This window comes from Typopeltis vanoorti, chromosome 2 (genome assembly GCF_054136105.1).
Source record: "Typopeltis vanoorti isolate ZY-2024b chromosome 2, IOZ_Tvanoo_1.0, whole genome shotgun sequence".
Lineage (NCBI taxonomy): Eukaryota > Metazoa > Arthropoda > Arachnida > Uropygi > Thelyphonidae > Typopeltis > Typopeltis vanoorti.
Window position 1 is genome coordinate 145576665 of NC_143550.1, and position 16417 is coordinate 145593081.

A 16417-nucleotide genomic window follows, 5' to 3' on the forward strand; every position below is an offset into this window, starting at 1 on the left:
AGCTTTCAGAAGCGAACTGTTCATTCACTCAGATATACAAGTATTACTGGAGAAAAATGAAAGAATTTGAAAACAATAAACAAAAACTTGGTGACTCACTAGAAGATTGATTTAAAAGAGAGGCATGTGGTGAGATTGTCTGCAATAATAGAAATATCAGAACTCTATGCTGGACTCAGGAAATTAAAGAGGCAGTTAAGGAAACGGATAAAGCATAAAGTTCCTGGCAAGTAAGTCAGCTTGTGCTCTGAGAGATCACAGAGAAAATGTAAGAAAGCAAAGCACTGTACAAAACTAGTTAAACAAAAGTCATGGAAGACTTTGGCAAGAACATAGAAAATAACTATCAGGAAGGTGGCAAAATATTCTATAGGGTATTGAAAAATAGCTTAGAAAGGCTACTTTAAAAGGAATCAGAGATGATAAAGGTGACATGAAAACTGAAGATAAAAATGTTCTAAAATATCTGGAGTAATTACACTGAAAGATTGCTAAATGAGAGAAGCAGTGATGATGGCATGGTGGTAGAAAACATTCAAGAATAATGCTATCAAAAGTACATATCAATACTTGAGGTTAGAAAGGCAACTAGAGTGGATATTTGATCAGAACTTATCAAATACAGAAGCATAAAGGTTTTACAAAGCAACTACAAAGCATAATTTACAAGTCCTGATCTGAGGATCAAATTCACAGATAACTGCAGTAGAAAGCTGAATGTGATAATGACAGAGGAATTTCCTTATTGCATATTCCTAGTAAGATTTATGAAAACATACCCGAGAAAAGGCTAAGAAAAATTGTGGAAGGAATGTTTGGAGAGGTTGTGGTCAGGAACAGATTTTCACTATAAGACAGTAGAGAACAAAGTACTGTGTTTAAGTTCTGTATATCTGGAAAAGTCCGTTGTTAGCCGAGTGGCTTTGCACCTCGCAACCATATGCCCGGAAAAGGAGTGTCCTGAGTTCGATTCCCGTCGCTGACGTGAGGAGCTTGAGGATCTTTCTCATCCATAGCCAAGTTAGCCGGTCTTCAGCATGGACAGTAGGGTTTTTCTCCCCACTTTATCTGGGGTTTTTCGTCCCGCAAAGCAGGCAAACCGGCCTTGAGAACTCAACACCACTATGGACATAGGATACACTGGGGCATAGGGCTGACTACCTTATCCTGTGAACGGTTTAGGTTTATTAATCAACACTGCAAGGTAAAAGAGGAAAATGAGATGAGATGAGATGAGATATCTGGAAAAAAGGCATATGACAAGGTGCCTTTTCCAGATATTTACAAGAGTTATATGGTGTAAATCAGACATCATATCAAGCAATACATACATTGTGTGTGTGTGTGTACTTGAATTGTAAGTCAGCAGTTAGAATTGAAGGAGGTACAAAAAGGTTTGATGTTAAATCAGGTATGAGACAAGGGCACATTATCTCCACCGTTAGTTATCAATTATGAAGGAAAGTTGCATTAAACCTGATATCAAAATTTAAACTGTTAATATCAGCTGTTTACTTTATTTGGATGACGCTATACTCCTCCTTTATTGCCTGGTGTGTGACTAATATCCTACTTATTGGAAGCCTGAAGTAAATTAAAAAAGCTCCATGTTTAGTCTCTGAATAAGGTTTCCAATATACAGGTATATCCCTCGATTAATGCGGTTAATTAATCCCCCGATGTTACCGCTTATATCAAAATCGCGTTAATCAAATCTAATAATCAATGGTAAAAAGTACAATTTGTCCCTGATCGATTACTGTACTAACAGTTCGTTTCATATGGTACTCTTTTAGGAAAGATAAAAAATGAACGCAAAGTAAATGTTTAATAAATACTTGTACCTACATTAGTTACTGCAATTTTTTTTTAATAAAAAGAAGTTATAAAGAGTCGTTTGAACAGTTTTAGTTTTTTCTTATTGGCATAAATTCTACGATAACAAGCAAAATGACTCTCCAGACCTCGGCAAACAAGCATTCTTCGATTAACTTGCTGCTTAAGCGATTCTAAACTGCAAAATATTCCATCCAGTTCTTTGACTGTTATTTCCTTTGGAACCTCATCTTCACATTCCATTTGTTCGTTGTCTTCATATGTGCGTTGTTCAATTTCAAGAAGATTATTGTCACTGAAATCTTTTGAATTTGAATCCAATAATTCTTTAACATCTTCTGCATCAACACCATCAAAACCGAGGTCTTTACCAATTGCAACGATTTCTTTGGCCACATCGTTCACAGGATTTTGAAAACAACCTAAGTCATTAGCGCATTCTGGCAGAAGGTTTTTCCAAACAGCTTTCATGCAACTAGAAGACATTTGCTCCCACGAGTCACGAATGTTCTCAATTGCGTGTTTAATGTTAAATTTTTTCAAAAATTCGTGGAGCGTAATCGCATTTTCTCCCATTGTTGTTTCTACTGCCTTTGAGAAAGTCTTTTTAAGAAGATAGGCTTTGAAAGTTGCAATGATGCCCATGTCCAAGGGTTGTGGCAGTGATGTCATATTTGGTGGGAAAAATAAAACTTTCACATTCTCACACAGATCATTAAGAGAATTTGGATGACCATGAGGCTAGCAGCCTCATGGCGTGAGCATGATTTTGCATGGTAAATTTAAAGGCACTTTAATCAAAACTCTTGCAGCAATAATCAAATCTGCATTAAGCAAGAGATACCTGTATATGAGGTGTGTTCAAAAAAAGGTGGAACTTTTTAATAGTGCGCCAACTGGCACAGAGAGCGCACTGTGGCTACCGAGCACACCTGGCAGGTTTTGACAACAAACTGCCATTTTCCCCGTTCTGCTATGAGCATTAGTCGTCGAGTTACATCCACTGAAGTGAGCACATGCACAAGCTGTTTGTCGGATTAGTGACAAAGTGACAATGATAGAGCTTGAAGAACGTGTGTGTGTGTAAAATTTTGCTGCAAACTTGGTAAAAATTTTACCGACATTTCAATTGCTTAACCAAGAATACAGGGAAGACTGTATGAGCCAAATGCAGTACTATGAGTGATTTAAGCATAGATGGATGAGTCGGTCAAAAGATCAAGGTGATGTTGGCTGTGTTTCTTGATCAGAAAGGCATTGTCCATTATGAATTTGTACCACATGGTCAGGATGGTTAACAAAGAGTTTTACCAGGATGTTTTAGTGCATTTGAGGGATGCTGTAGGAAAACCAGACTTTGATGTTGCACTACGACACGACAATGCATCAGCTTACACGTCGCTCCTCATCTGCATTTATAATGCAAAACATCAGACATCTGTTGTGCCACTCTCTGGACTTAGCCCCAGCAGACTTTTTCCTGTTCCCCAAACTTAAAACCACTTTGAAAGGACATTGTTTCCAAACCATAGAGGAGATTCAGGAAAATGCAATAAGAGAACTATGCACCATCACAGAAAATGCATTCCAGAAAGCATTCTAACAATGGAAGAAATGCTGGGAACGGTGTATTGCCAGTATAGGGGACTACTTTGAAGAGAACAGTGCTTAAAATATAAAATGAGCAATAAAGTTTTTATAGCAAAACTTGGTTTTTTTTTTTTTTATATTTTTATCATCATCAAATTCCTGACATGTATCCTCAAGGGGTGTACTTTTTTGAACATATCTTGTGTGTGTGTGTGTGTGTGTGTGTGTATAAAATTGAAAAGAATGGTTGGTTGGGGATGTGCTGGCACAAGGACAGTAATACTCAAGGTAATAATAAAATGACAATAAAGTGATAAATTAGCAGTAAAAAAAAAAAAAATTAATGACCAGGTAATTTATGGTCAAAATATTTGTAGTAATAAAATTATTATATTCCAGTGAATACATGTATCTAATAAACATAAAAAATTAAGTAGTATCACATGAGTATCTACATATAAATAGAATATATAATCAAATGTGTTTGCATAAATTAATTATTTTTAAGAAGTTAAAAACTAGCAGTTTATCAGAGTCTGATATGATCTGCTTGAAGGTATATGTCTCATATTGGTAAAAAATTCATTCCTTTCTCAAGTGAAGTGTTGGCACTTCCCCAGAATATAAAAAATGGTGAGATGCATGTTGTACTGTTTGCACACAGGTGAGTCATAAGCCCTCATTAAATACAAATGGATAAGATGACTGCGATTTCTGCAGAGCCTATCACGAACAACTCCCTCTCTTCTGTTTCTATGTTGGCTACCAGTTTTTGATTTGTCAGTGCTTCCTGCAACAATGACTACCACTGGATTATTAGATTTCATCTTATAAACTGTCTGAAGTCTGCATATATGGAACTGAAACAGTATGGAAAAAAATTATCCCCGACTAAATTGAATAACTGTTGTAATAAATTTGGTATGAAGGTCTGCCTATTTTCATTATCTTTGTCTTGTTATTGCTGACCTTGAAAATATCAACTGCATTGCGAATGGAGAAACTATAGAACAAGTAAAACATTTCAGCTACTTAGTCACGATTTTTAGTGAAAATAGTAAATTAAATATGGGATAAACAACAGAATCAACAAAGCTAGTATGGTAGAAAATCAACTGAATAAATTTATATGGAATAAGAGAGGAATTAGTCAAATTCACTAAACTTAGCTATATACAAGACAGTGAAAGTTTATTTTTCACTTGGTTAGAGTATAATAAATTTAGTTTAATCCTTTATCCAAGTGTGAGCAAACAATGTTTGCGCCTGAAAGTATCTTCAGGACTGGGGTAAGGTGGTACAACACCAGGGCACTCCTTGCAAGGTGGAGCAAGCTACCAACACTCCTATCTCAGTATCTCCCATAATGCAAAACACATCTCCTTGCGGATATGTCTAATGTTATGCATTAAGGGAAGGGTCACAACCCAGACTAGTTTCAACCTTTATTGAGGTCTCTTCAGTGGGAGCCAGGCCCAAGTGGAGATACCAGGCAGAAGCATTAGCAGGTCATCTCTACCTATAGGAGTTGCCAAATGGTGTGCCACCCTTTTTTAATAAATTACTCTGGATTTAGAGAAAGATGTTGAAAGTTTATTTTTCAATTGGTTAGAGTATAATAAATTTAGTTTAATCCTTTATCCAAGTGTGAGCAAACAAAGTTTGCGCCTGAAAGTATCTTCAGGACTGGGGTAAGGTGGTACAACACCAGGGCACTCCTTTCAAGGAGTGCCCTGGATTAAACTAAATTTATTATACAAGACAGTGTTCAAACCAATTTGAACTTATGGATCTGAGAGCTGGGTTAAAAATAAAACCAAAGACTAGAGACTACAGATATGAGAGTCCTGAGAAAGATTAGGGGCGTGAACAGATGGCAATATCATATTAAAAACGAGGGTATTAGGAAAGAAGTTGACATTGTTAGCAGAACTAATCTTGTGCGGTATGGTAACTTAAACAGAATGAGAGAGAAAAGATTAGCAAAACAAGTGTTCTTGCTAGGTTGGCAGGAAAAAGACCAAGATAGAGGTGGATTGATACAATAAAAATTGCCCTAGAAGACAGAAATATAAGATCTGATAATGTTGGAGTCTTGACAGATAACAGATTGATTTGGAGGAAAATTGTTGATAGGAAGTTAGTAATGATGTAAGTTCATGTAGTACTATCATAATATCCTGTACACCTCTTCAGGGTACTTATCAGGAATTTGATGATGATGATATTAGAAATGCTAAACTATATACAGTATATTATTATAGTTCTAGTCCTTTCATCTTATAATTTGTAGTTAATGGCAGGACAAAATACAAGAAACTTCCAAACTTAATTAATTTCCAAACATCCATGCTGTATTCGGTATTTTTTTAATCATAAAAAAGGTCATCAATGGATATATTTGTTCACAGCATTTAAAAAGCAAATATAATTTATTTACGTGGAAAAAGTAATCTCAGAAGCCTCTGTAACACAATTTGAAGAACAACGGCATGTTGCACCCTTCGATTGGAAAAAGCCTAAGTTTGATTCTTATTGTGATAAGAATCTTTATATGGATTTTTTCAGTTGAAGGTGAGTAGCCGATCTCATACAGAGGTAGCAGAGTTTTTTCTCACGGAAACTCAGGTTTTTCATCCTGCGTCGACAAATCGGCCTTAACTACACATACAATTTATAGACAAAAAATTCTAGTGGTCGTGGTGGGCAGTAGATGGCATTGGTGTAGATGATGGTAATGGCAGTTTGCTGTATTTGGTGGTGGAGACGGAGAGTTGTAGAGTAGGTACCCCCCCCCTCAATGAGTCTTTGGACTCCTTGGAGGCATCATGTAATAATAATAACAACTGCTATTATTTCTTTATTTTATTAATTTTGTCTAATTACACCTAACTGAAGGTGAATTTTTTGTTTGCAAAAAATTTTATTTTAGATAATGAAACTATTATTTCTTTGGCATAAATTAATAACAATGTCTAAGTTTTAAAATGTCTAGTGTTTGTCCTAAATTCAGTTTTGTTTATTATTTATTCATAATCATAGAAACAAAATTACTTCGCAGAATGAATGATTAGTTATGGCATTTATATAGTTTTTCTCTAGAAACAGAAATCTTTACACATATCATGACATGACATTTATAATAATTTACGAGGGATATCCAGAAAGTAAGTTCAATTTTTAAATATTCTCACTGCGATTGCAATGGTGCTCATGTGTGCTGAGTTTCTTGCTTTGTTAGCAAGGTGTTGGCGCCATTTTCAGACATTCTCGCAGTGCATATGCTTCTTAATGTGTGTTTATAATGTCTAAGAAAATCGAATCGTCTGCCACATGTAAAATCAAATCACCTGCCGCATGTGAAATTATCCATTTCTTGAATGCGAGGAACATTAAAGCAGCTGAAATTCATTTGCAAATTATTGAGGTTTATGGAGAACACGCAATGAGTGATTCAATGGTATGAAGATGGGCAAGACTTTTTAAATGAAGGAAGGACAGGTATTCACAATGATGAACAGAGTGGATGACCATCTTTAGTGACTGATGATTGGACTAACGCCTGCCCACACATGGCTGGCGTAACACAACAACTTCTCGCCACCTTTGGCTGGGAACAATTCCATCACCCTGCCATATAGTCCTGACCTTGTGCCAAGCGACTTTCAAATGTTCAAACATCTGAAATCTTTCCTTGGTGTCCGGCAGTTTCAAGATGACGAGGAGGAGGTCAAAGAAGCAGTCAATACGTGGTTTGCATCACAGGTGGCAACCTTCTACGACGAAGGTATACAACTCTTGGTGCCCCATTATGATAAGTGCCTGAGCAATGGCAGAAATTATGCAGAAAAGTAGTGAAAGATGTCTACTTTAATTTCCAATAAAATTTTTTTTGTTTCTCTGACAGTCCATTGGAACTTACTTTCTGGATGTCCCTCATATATATAATGGTTTTACTTTGGTTTCATCCTTGAAAGCCAGTCGAATGATAATGCATATTTAAGCCAGCTGTCTTTCCAAAGTAGTTAGTACCAGGCATTCTGTAAAATGATGAGCTTAAAATTTCTCACATTTGCAGTTTCCATACTTATATTTTGACAATAAATATTTGGCAGTAAAGGTTTCATTATGTGCCAATTATGATCTCAGAGTTTTGCTGAAATGTAATCAAGCAAATAAATAAAATTTGTCTCTTTAACATCATGGTGATTGGCATACTCTCTCTCTGCATCCTAACCATGTCACCGTCAGGGTGAGTGAAACACTGTGCCCTGGAACAATTTTGTCCCTTATGTATCAGCAGACATGCTAAATATCGTGACAGTTCTGCGAGTGTAACTAAATCTGTGTGCAGAGAGGGAGAAGAAACTAATGTGTTTGTTTTAGGATACATTAGAAAAGAATAATTAAAGAGAATGCCATATCTAGTTGGAATGTTTTTATTACTAAAAGGTGTAAATAGGTGAATAGAAATATTTTCATTACTGGAAACAAATTATTAATAATTAACATTTGCAATATTATGCATGTGTCCTATAAGTTGCTGGGTGGAATGAATAACATGTAATCATATAAAGTCTAAACATAATGATGACAGAATTAAAAAACTTATGAGTGTGAAAGGTTTATTCACAAAATATAAGTAACCAACCAATAAACAGTGACTGTCTACATTTGGTGGCTCAGCAAATAACTATAGGGAGGGAGGGACTAATCCAGCAATCAGATGATTAATTTTGGCATGGCAGGAATATGTATGGATTGATGGAGCAGCAAATCATAATTTTTTAAAATATGTAAAATTTGTTGTGCTTGTTGCATATTTATTTCTGTTTTATTTATATTTCAATTTTCTTTTATTCACTGATGATCAGTATACGCTTTTTTGCAAAGTAACATATACATAAATAATTTCCAATAATCATCGGAATTATTCACCCTTTTGTGAATCTTATGTTCATTTTTTTTTGTCAGCAGCTCTTCTGTCTTTATCAATAATAGCTATCTCACATACTGTACTATTTAGCTGGAGATCAATGGATGCTACTTCTTATAATATGCAGGATTCATTTTTATTCAGGAATAGATGAATTCATGATTACATTGAATAGACTGAATAAATGAATACAAAACTAACTACAACTGTTCTTTTAGAAAACTGGAAATATTTCATCCCTAACAGACAATTGCAGAAGCAAGAAAAACAAGCAGTTTATTGTATCACTAAATGCAGTACAGAAACATTTATAGTCCATATACTATATTTAGCAACAATTTCTAACTAGACACAACTGGAAGAACTTATGATAATGAAAAACACACCTTGTACACACCTTCTCACAAACACTATACACATGCATATCAGAAGGTTTTATTGTAGTGCCAAATAATGTCTAAATGCATTTGTTCTAACATCCTCTTTCAAATTTTCAGCTGCAGAAAATACATCTTATGTTCATTTTTTTTTGTCAGCAGCTCTTCTGTCTTTATCAATAATAGCTATCTCACATATTGTACTATTTAGCTGGAGATCAATGGATGCTACTTCTTATAATATGCAGGATTCATTTTTATTCAGGAATAGATGAATTCATGATTACATTGAATAGACTGAATAAATGAATACAAAACTAACTACAACTGTTCTTTTAGAAAACTGGAAATATTTCATCCCTAACAGACAATTGCAGAAGCAAGAAAAACAAGCAGTTTATTGTATCACTAAATGCAGTACAGAAACATTTATAGTCCATATACTATATTTAGCAACAATTTCTAACTAGACACAACTGGAAGAACTTATGATAATGAAAAACACACCTTGTACACACCTTCTCACAAACACTATACACATGCATATCAGAAGGTTTTATTGTAGTGCCAAATAATGTCTAAATGCATTTGTTCTAACATCCTCTTTCAAATTTTCAGCTGCAGAAAATACATGCGTTACATTCTGAATGAAGAACTTTTAAAAGGAAACAATTCATTTAGGATTTAACAAGTCAGAAAAATCAGCTGAGAGAAAAAAACCTGTACTCGAGCAGAAGAAATAAAGTACTAACTGTAAATAGAAATAGAATTATCTCCTTTTAGTAGAATTGTAATACCATGTAAAGAACTTTGTGTATAAATTAGTATTATATGAATGCATAATTAGATGTAAACAATAGTCCAAAGGTCACGGGCAGGCCTGAGGTATTGGCAATCTCGGAAAACGATGCACATTCGTTTCCCGGAAGATGCTGCTAGAGATCTCGCGATGTGCTGAAATCCCCGCGGACAGGAAAAGATTGCAGAAAGTAAGAGGGCGCTATCGCAGCTAGTAACAGGGTGCTAAAAAAAAGGGGGGGGGGAAGTGAAGGGAGAATAAAAAGGGTTTGCACCCCTTTCTCAGGGCTTTTTTTCACCTATTTTGCTGGATGATTCGACTTCTCCTGTGGACCGGAAGTTCCTGATGGTGTTTCTTGGCGATAGCAAGATATCGGATGGTGTGTTTTTCCCTTCGATGTCTGAATTTCTGCCGGTATTAAAGTGTGAGATGTCGGCATATGCTTCCTTCGCTGAAAGTTCCAACGGGATAATATCGCGATGTATCCTATGAACCGGCAGTAGAAACGAGGATGGCCTGAAACAGATCAGGAATAGACGCGGAAACAACGCCAGGTGCAGAGCATAGCTTAATCTGATGACCATAGTGACCCACCACATAAACGCAGCCTTATGGAAGTATCGAGAGGTAATTCAAACAAAGAAGGACAGTTCAGATGGACCTGGAGATCATGCCCCCAAGAAATGGTAAAGTACAGATTTTGTTGTATAATTACCCAGTCAGTAAAAGGAAAAGATCATTGTAGTGTAATAATAGAGTATGGACAGTATACTCGAATAAGAGTCCCCTCTATTCTAAGATATTGGCTGGCGCAGCTTTAAAAAAAAAAATTTGTCAATATCTGAAGAGGAGACGGCCCCAGAAAGAAATTAGAGGATTCGTTTCTTTTAGCAAGGAATAACCTTTAACAGTCAGGGTAAGCACATGAGTAAAATTAGGAATCAGCTAGAGATATAGAATTTGCTTTCCTTATAGAATGAACACGTAAGAAGTGATACAGATATTAGAGTCAGGGAAATTTTGTACGTCTTGTAGTTATTGTAGAGAGGTAAATTATTTTAGCAAAAGTAATAATGACATAACAATGGTGCAGACAACAATATTTAACACATTTAACACATGAGGCTGTTTATAATGCAGCCATTGGGTGCAGAAAGCACACAAAGATGTATATGCATACATAAACTTGAAATCAGTTCGAATTGCATTAGAGATTTTCAATATCATTAAGAATTCACAAATGCTAATGTTTAAAATAAAATTCTATCAAAAAAAAAAGCTGCAACTAACATGCTGCATTGTGAAAATGCAACCGCTGAACACAGAAGCAGCGTACATATGCTAAAGTTAATTCCCATTGGCAATTTACACACATGCACACAACACCCAGCACAAATGTGTTAAAGATTTTCTGAAATCGTCTTAAAGCATCTTTCATAGTTTATAGTGACTACACTATGTCGTAATTCAGTACTGAAGAAGTTAACAGAAGTTTTATGAAATTGAAAATTACAATAGTAACTGGTTGTGAAAAACAAAATGGAACTTATTATTACTGTTGCAATTTAGGATGAAGTATATTTATGATAATTGTTCTTATTAACAACTTAAGTTGAGCAAAAGGCCCTTAAAAGTTCAGAACTGTATTTCACCAAAGAGGGTTAGTGTTATTTGGTAAATAAATATTACTTGGCACCAAGTAAGGAACTATGTATTTTTTTCTCATTACTATTATTACAAGAGCAACGTGACACTGTAGTTTTAGAAAATTTCTAGATTACATGACGAGGGTGGTCTGAAAAGTTCTCGGCCTCGACCATAGGCAACACTATCAGCAAGATTTTTTTTTTTTTTCCTAAGTTGGTACATCTGTCATAAGCATCCAGGGGTACCAACTTAGGAAAAGCCATTACATCAAGTAGTTTGTTTTATACAGCTGTCTGAAGAAAAGTTTTATCACTTGAAATGGATAAAATTGAGTATGGTGTAGTTATAAAATTCTTTGTAAAAGAAGGCTTAACGGCAAAAAAAAAATTCATTCGAAGTTCATAAATGCTTATGGGCACTCTTCTTTGTTTTCGACAATTAAGAAATGGGCTGACACGTTTAAACGTGGCCGTACCAGACTTGAAGGAGAATGTTCAAAAAGTGTAACACCACCACCAGAAATCATTGATCAAGTACACAACATGGTATTGGATGACCAGCGAGTCAAAGTGTGTGAAATTGCGGAGACTATAGGCATTTCAAAAGAACGTGTAGGATATATTTTGTATGAAAAATTGCAAATGAAAAAGCTTTGCGCAAGATGGGTGCCGTGCTTGCTCAAAAATGCACTCGCATGAAAATCTCTGAACAGCGCTTGGAACATTTTAACTAGAATAAAACTGATTTTGTGCGTTGATTTATTACTATGGATGAGATGTGGATTCACCATTACACACCAGAATCTAAACAGCAGTCAAAACAGTGGACAAAAGCCGGTTGTTCAGCACCAAAGAAGACAAAGTTGGTTCTTCCATCAGGCAGGAAAGGTCAAGGCATCGGTGTTTTGGGATGCTAAAAGGCATTTTGTTTATTAATTATCTTGAAAAGGGTAAAACTGGGGAATATTATTCCGATCTTTTAACCAGACTAGACGAAAAAATTCATGAGAAAAGACCTGGTTTGCAGAAGAAAAAAAATCATCTTTCATCAGGACAATGCACCTGCCCAAAAAGGTGTTTTGGCAATGGGAAAATTAAGGGATCTGCACTATGAATTGTTGGAACATCCACCCTATTCCCCAGATTTGGCTCCCTCTGACTTCTATCTCTTCCCAAAACTAAAACTCTTCCTTGCTGGTCAGCGTTTTTCTTCAAATCAAGAGGTGATTGCAGCTATAGAGGGGGGGGGGTATTTTGAGAACCACTACAGGGACAAGATAATAGCACTGGAGCATCGCTGGAATAAAGGTATTAGTCTTAAAGGAGATTATGTTGAAAAATAAAAATAATTTTGAAATTATAAATCCATTTTTTTCATTGTTAAGCTGAGAACTTTTCAGACCACCCTCGTATTCTTCTTTTATAAATTTTTGTCAACCATACAATTTAAATTGCATTTTTCATTTTCGAAAATAAATTAAATTAGCAAATACAGTGAGTTGCCAGCAAAAATAACAATGCAGAAAAATGTCCCATTTCTTAGTGCAAACTTTTGTTAATGTAAAAAAAAAAAAAAAAAAAAAAAAAATTGCCTTCATTTTCTTGCACCAAATGCATGAAGATAGAAGCAACACATTTTTCACATCTGTTTCCTTTGTATGTGATTTCATTAGATGCCATAATCATTCTGCAGTAATTTCAAGAAGCTAATATTTCATATTCATATTCCAGACAAAAGTACAGTTCAGGCATCTTTCTTTTTTTTTCAGTAATTGTGTTTCTGTGTGCATTATAAATTAATAGTTTTTATGAAATTCAAGATGCAACCAAGGGCACTGGTATCATGACAAAATTCATATATCTGATACACAATACTGCTTTAGCACATGCTCGTGTATCGGTATTATTGATAACGTCAATAATTAGTATTAGTAACTATCAATTGATACTAAGTAAATAACAAGTGTTAAGCAGAAAAATAATAACTTTTGAAAAAAAGAATTCAAATATCCAATAATCAATTACCTGGGTTGCAGTCTGTTAACAAGGAACAGATTGATAGCAAAACTTTAGATATAGTCAAAGCAGGACTCCAGTTATCCTTCAGTATGTCCAAACAAATGACACCTTGACTGTTGATATTACAATGATAAATACGAGTACGGAATGTCACCTTTTTTTTTTTGAAGGAAGAAAAAATAAAATAAAAAGTTTTTACAAAAACAATTATTTCACTGATTATTTAAAAACTACTACACATAGGAAACATATTCAGAAAGACTAATTATACTCATTAAGAGGAGTTTATTTTGTTGAACTTACCATAGTACACAACAGCTCACTTTAGTAAGTATGGATGTAGCAAACTCAGGACCATGACTTACTTCATGTAACACACACCTGCTATATTATATGTAGACTGTCCTGCCCCTTTTTTCTTTCCTCCTTGCTCCTTCTCCCCAATGCTATTAGAGGGATTAATCTTTCCTATTTTGCTATTTCATTTCATCTTATGCAGTGGAAGTCTGTCTAACCTAGTAGACAGAAGTCTCAACCCAACTAGCCAATGTGGGATGAATTGGGGGACAAAACTTCCCAGATATATGGAAAGGACCTCTGCAACCTTACTACTTCTTTCTTGCAGTGACTTTACCCCAAAATACTAATATGGTTGTGCCTTGCAATACATCTCATATGAATAATCAGAGCTGCATTCAGAGCACAGGCAGAGGGTCCTGTTTGAAATGTATATTACAGTCTCCAACAAAAGTCAGTGATATTGTGAATGAGGAACACAAAAAAGGTATAGGATTAATCTTAGAAGGGAATTTTACATAATCATATGGAATGTTCGAAGTCTACAGATGGGTACTCTTGAGACTGTCTGTAAAGAGATGGATAGGTATAAAATTGACATATTGACATCCTAGAGTCACCTCCTGAGTAAACAACTAGCTTACCATCCTGTCTTTTGAAGTGACCTTCTCCATTCCATCTAGTCATTCCAAAAGACAGGATGGTAAGTTAGTTGTTTACTCAGGAGGTGACTCAAAAATTCATGGGTAGCTGTGATACTGAAGACAGTTCAAGGTAAGAAGCTTTCTTGGTTATAACCCTGTTAATGATAGGATACTTTCTATTAGATTTAAAGTTCATCCTATCAATATATCAATCATGGTAGTTTATGCACCCAACACAGATATGCCTGGTGAAGAGAGAGGAATTCTATGAAAACTTACAAACTTCCTACTAAGACTGCCTACCAAGGAGAGACCTACTTTACACCTTAGGGGACTTAAATGCAAAAGTGGCAAAGAATATGAGAGTTAGGCCAGAGTGGGCGTAACACCTGTGGTGAAAGACTTAGAATTTGCCCATGCTAACAGATTAGTTATTACCAATACCTGCTTCCAGAAAAACCCACAATGAACTAATACTTGGATATCTAACATTGATAGGTCAAGGCACCTTGCTCTCCAGTGGTGGAAGACGAGCATCTCTGATGTACACACTTGTCCTGGAGCAGATTGTGGTACAGACCATCAGCTAACAAGAGCCACAGTAAGACTAAGACTCCGAAAACTTCCAAGTCAGGCACATCCCACTAGACTGGATGTTAGAGTAATTCCTAGTGGATTTACAGAAAAAACATCAACTCGGTTGGATGAATTTTTGGAGACCAATAAGGAGAACTCACCAGAAATGCTTTGGGAGAGAGAGAGAGAGAGAGAGTCAAGATGATAATACAGGATGCAGCCAAGAAGTATCTCGGCCCAATAAGAAGACCAAGAGATCCATGGATATCAGAATCAACATGGGAACTAATCAAAGAAGATTGTAAAACAAAGAGACACAGGGACTAAAGAATATAAGAGATTGCATAGAGAAGTCAGAAGAGCCATCAAGCAGGACAGGAAACGTTTATACTAATAAATGTGAAGAGATAGAATTCCAGATGAGGAGGCACAATTATAAAAGGATGTTTTGTTTAGTTCGTGACCTAAAGCACAAGTTTAAGCCCAAATTGAATTGACAGGAATGGAGCATTACTAACAGAAGAATTGGAAATCAAAAATAGATGGAAAGAGTACTGTGAGGAATTGTACAACAGAGTGGATAAAATAAATTTGGAGGACACCTCTCACCAGGAAAAATATGATTTGGAACCTCCCACTTAGGCATGAAGTTGAAAGAGCAGTTAAGCAGCTTAACAGCAATAAGGCCCCAGGTGCAGATGCAATCCCAGAAGTTAATTAAGGCCACAGGGGATGGAGGGATAAGTGTTTCATAGATTGAAACACTTCCCAAACTGTGGGCCGTGGAACCCTTGGGGGCCGTAGGTTTTGTTGAAGGGGGCGTGAAATAATGAAAACAAACTCATTTAATTTTTATTATTTCTTTTTTGTTATTTTTTATATTTTAATGGAAAAAAAGCACCCATCGGTGCAGGTCCACAAATTTTGCTTCCTGCATATTTTGGCGCTTAAGGAATATTAGTAAATATATGCTTATTCATATAAGTTTCATTTCAAAGCAGAAATCTAAGAATTGCAGTTTCAAGTATTTCACCTGATATCGGTGTAGCAGTATTGAAACACATCCATCACATTAAATTGTTATTAAACTTCTTGTATGTTTTTAATTCTTTCTTTATTACTGATCATTTTACATTTCATGTGCTTGTACTGCAAATGTACAATAACATCATATCTATATAAAAATATAAGATAATGTGTCACGTCAAATGTGTATGTGAGATGCTAAAAATGTAATATTTGCATTTAATTTTTACAATATTCGCTGTGTATGTTTAGTATTGAATATAAATACAATAAATATTATAATAATATATGTCTATATTACGATTAATAGGGGCCCTGACATCCAGAAGTTTGGGAAGCACTGGCCTAGAGAATGGAAGAAGTTGGTTTTTATACCATTACATAAGGGGGATATGAAGGATTGCAAGAACTATTAGTTGAATACCTCATGCAAGCAAGATTTTATTGAAGATCATGCTAAATAGGATTGAGGCCAAAGTTGAGGCAGAGATGCATGAGGAACAAGCAGGTTTTAGGAAAGGTGTAAGGGCACCAGAGATCAGATCCTTTGCCTTAGACAGATCATAGAAAAATATAAAGAATTTAGACTCCCTCTGGTATTGTGTTTTTCATAGACTACTCTAAAGCTTTTGACTGTGTTCAGCATGTGAAACTGTGAGAAGTCATGAAAG

The 16417-nt window shown here is 35.5% G+C and overlaps 1 protein-coding gene across 2 annotated transcripts in view; it reads right to left on the reverse strand.

Annotated features, from left to right (window-relative positions):
- The window catches only part of LOC150109501 (ubiquitin-conjugating enzyme E2-24 kDa-like), a 72552-nt gene that overhangs the window by 7322 nt on the left and 48813 nt on the right, over positions 1 to 16417 (reverse strand). For both annotated transcript variants that reach the window (XM_090413344.1, XM_090413335.1), the window contains exon 5: positions 13210 to 13357. In XM_090413344.1, coding sequence (XP_090269470.1) covers positions 13210 to 13357 — 148 coding nt within the window. The remainder of the gene's footprint in view (positions 1 to 13209; positions 13358 to 16417) is intronic.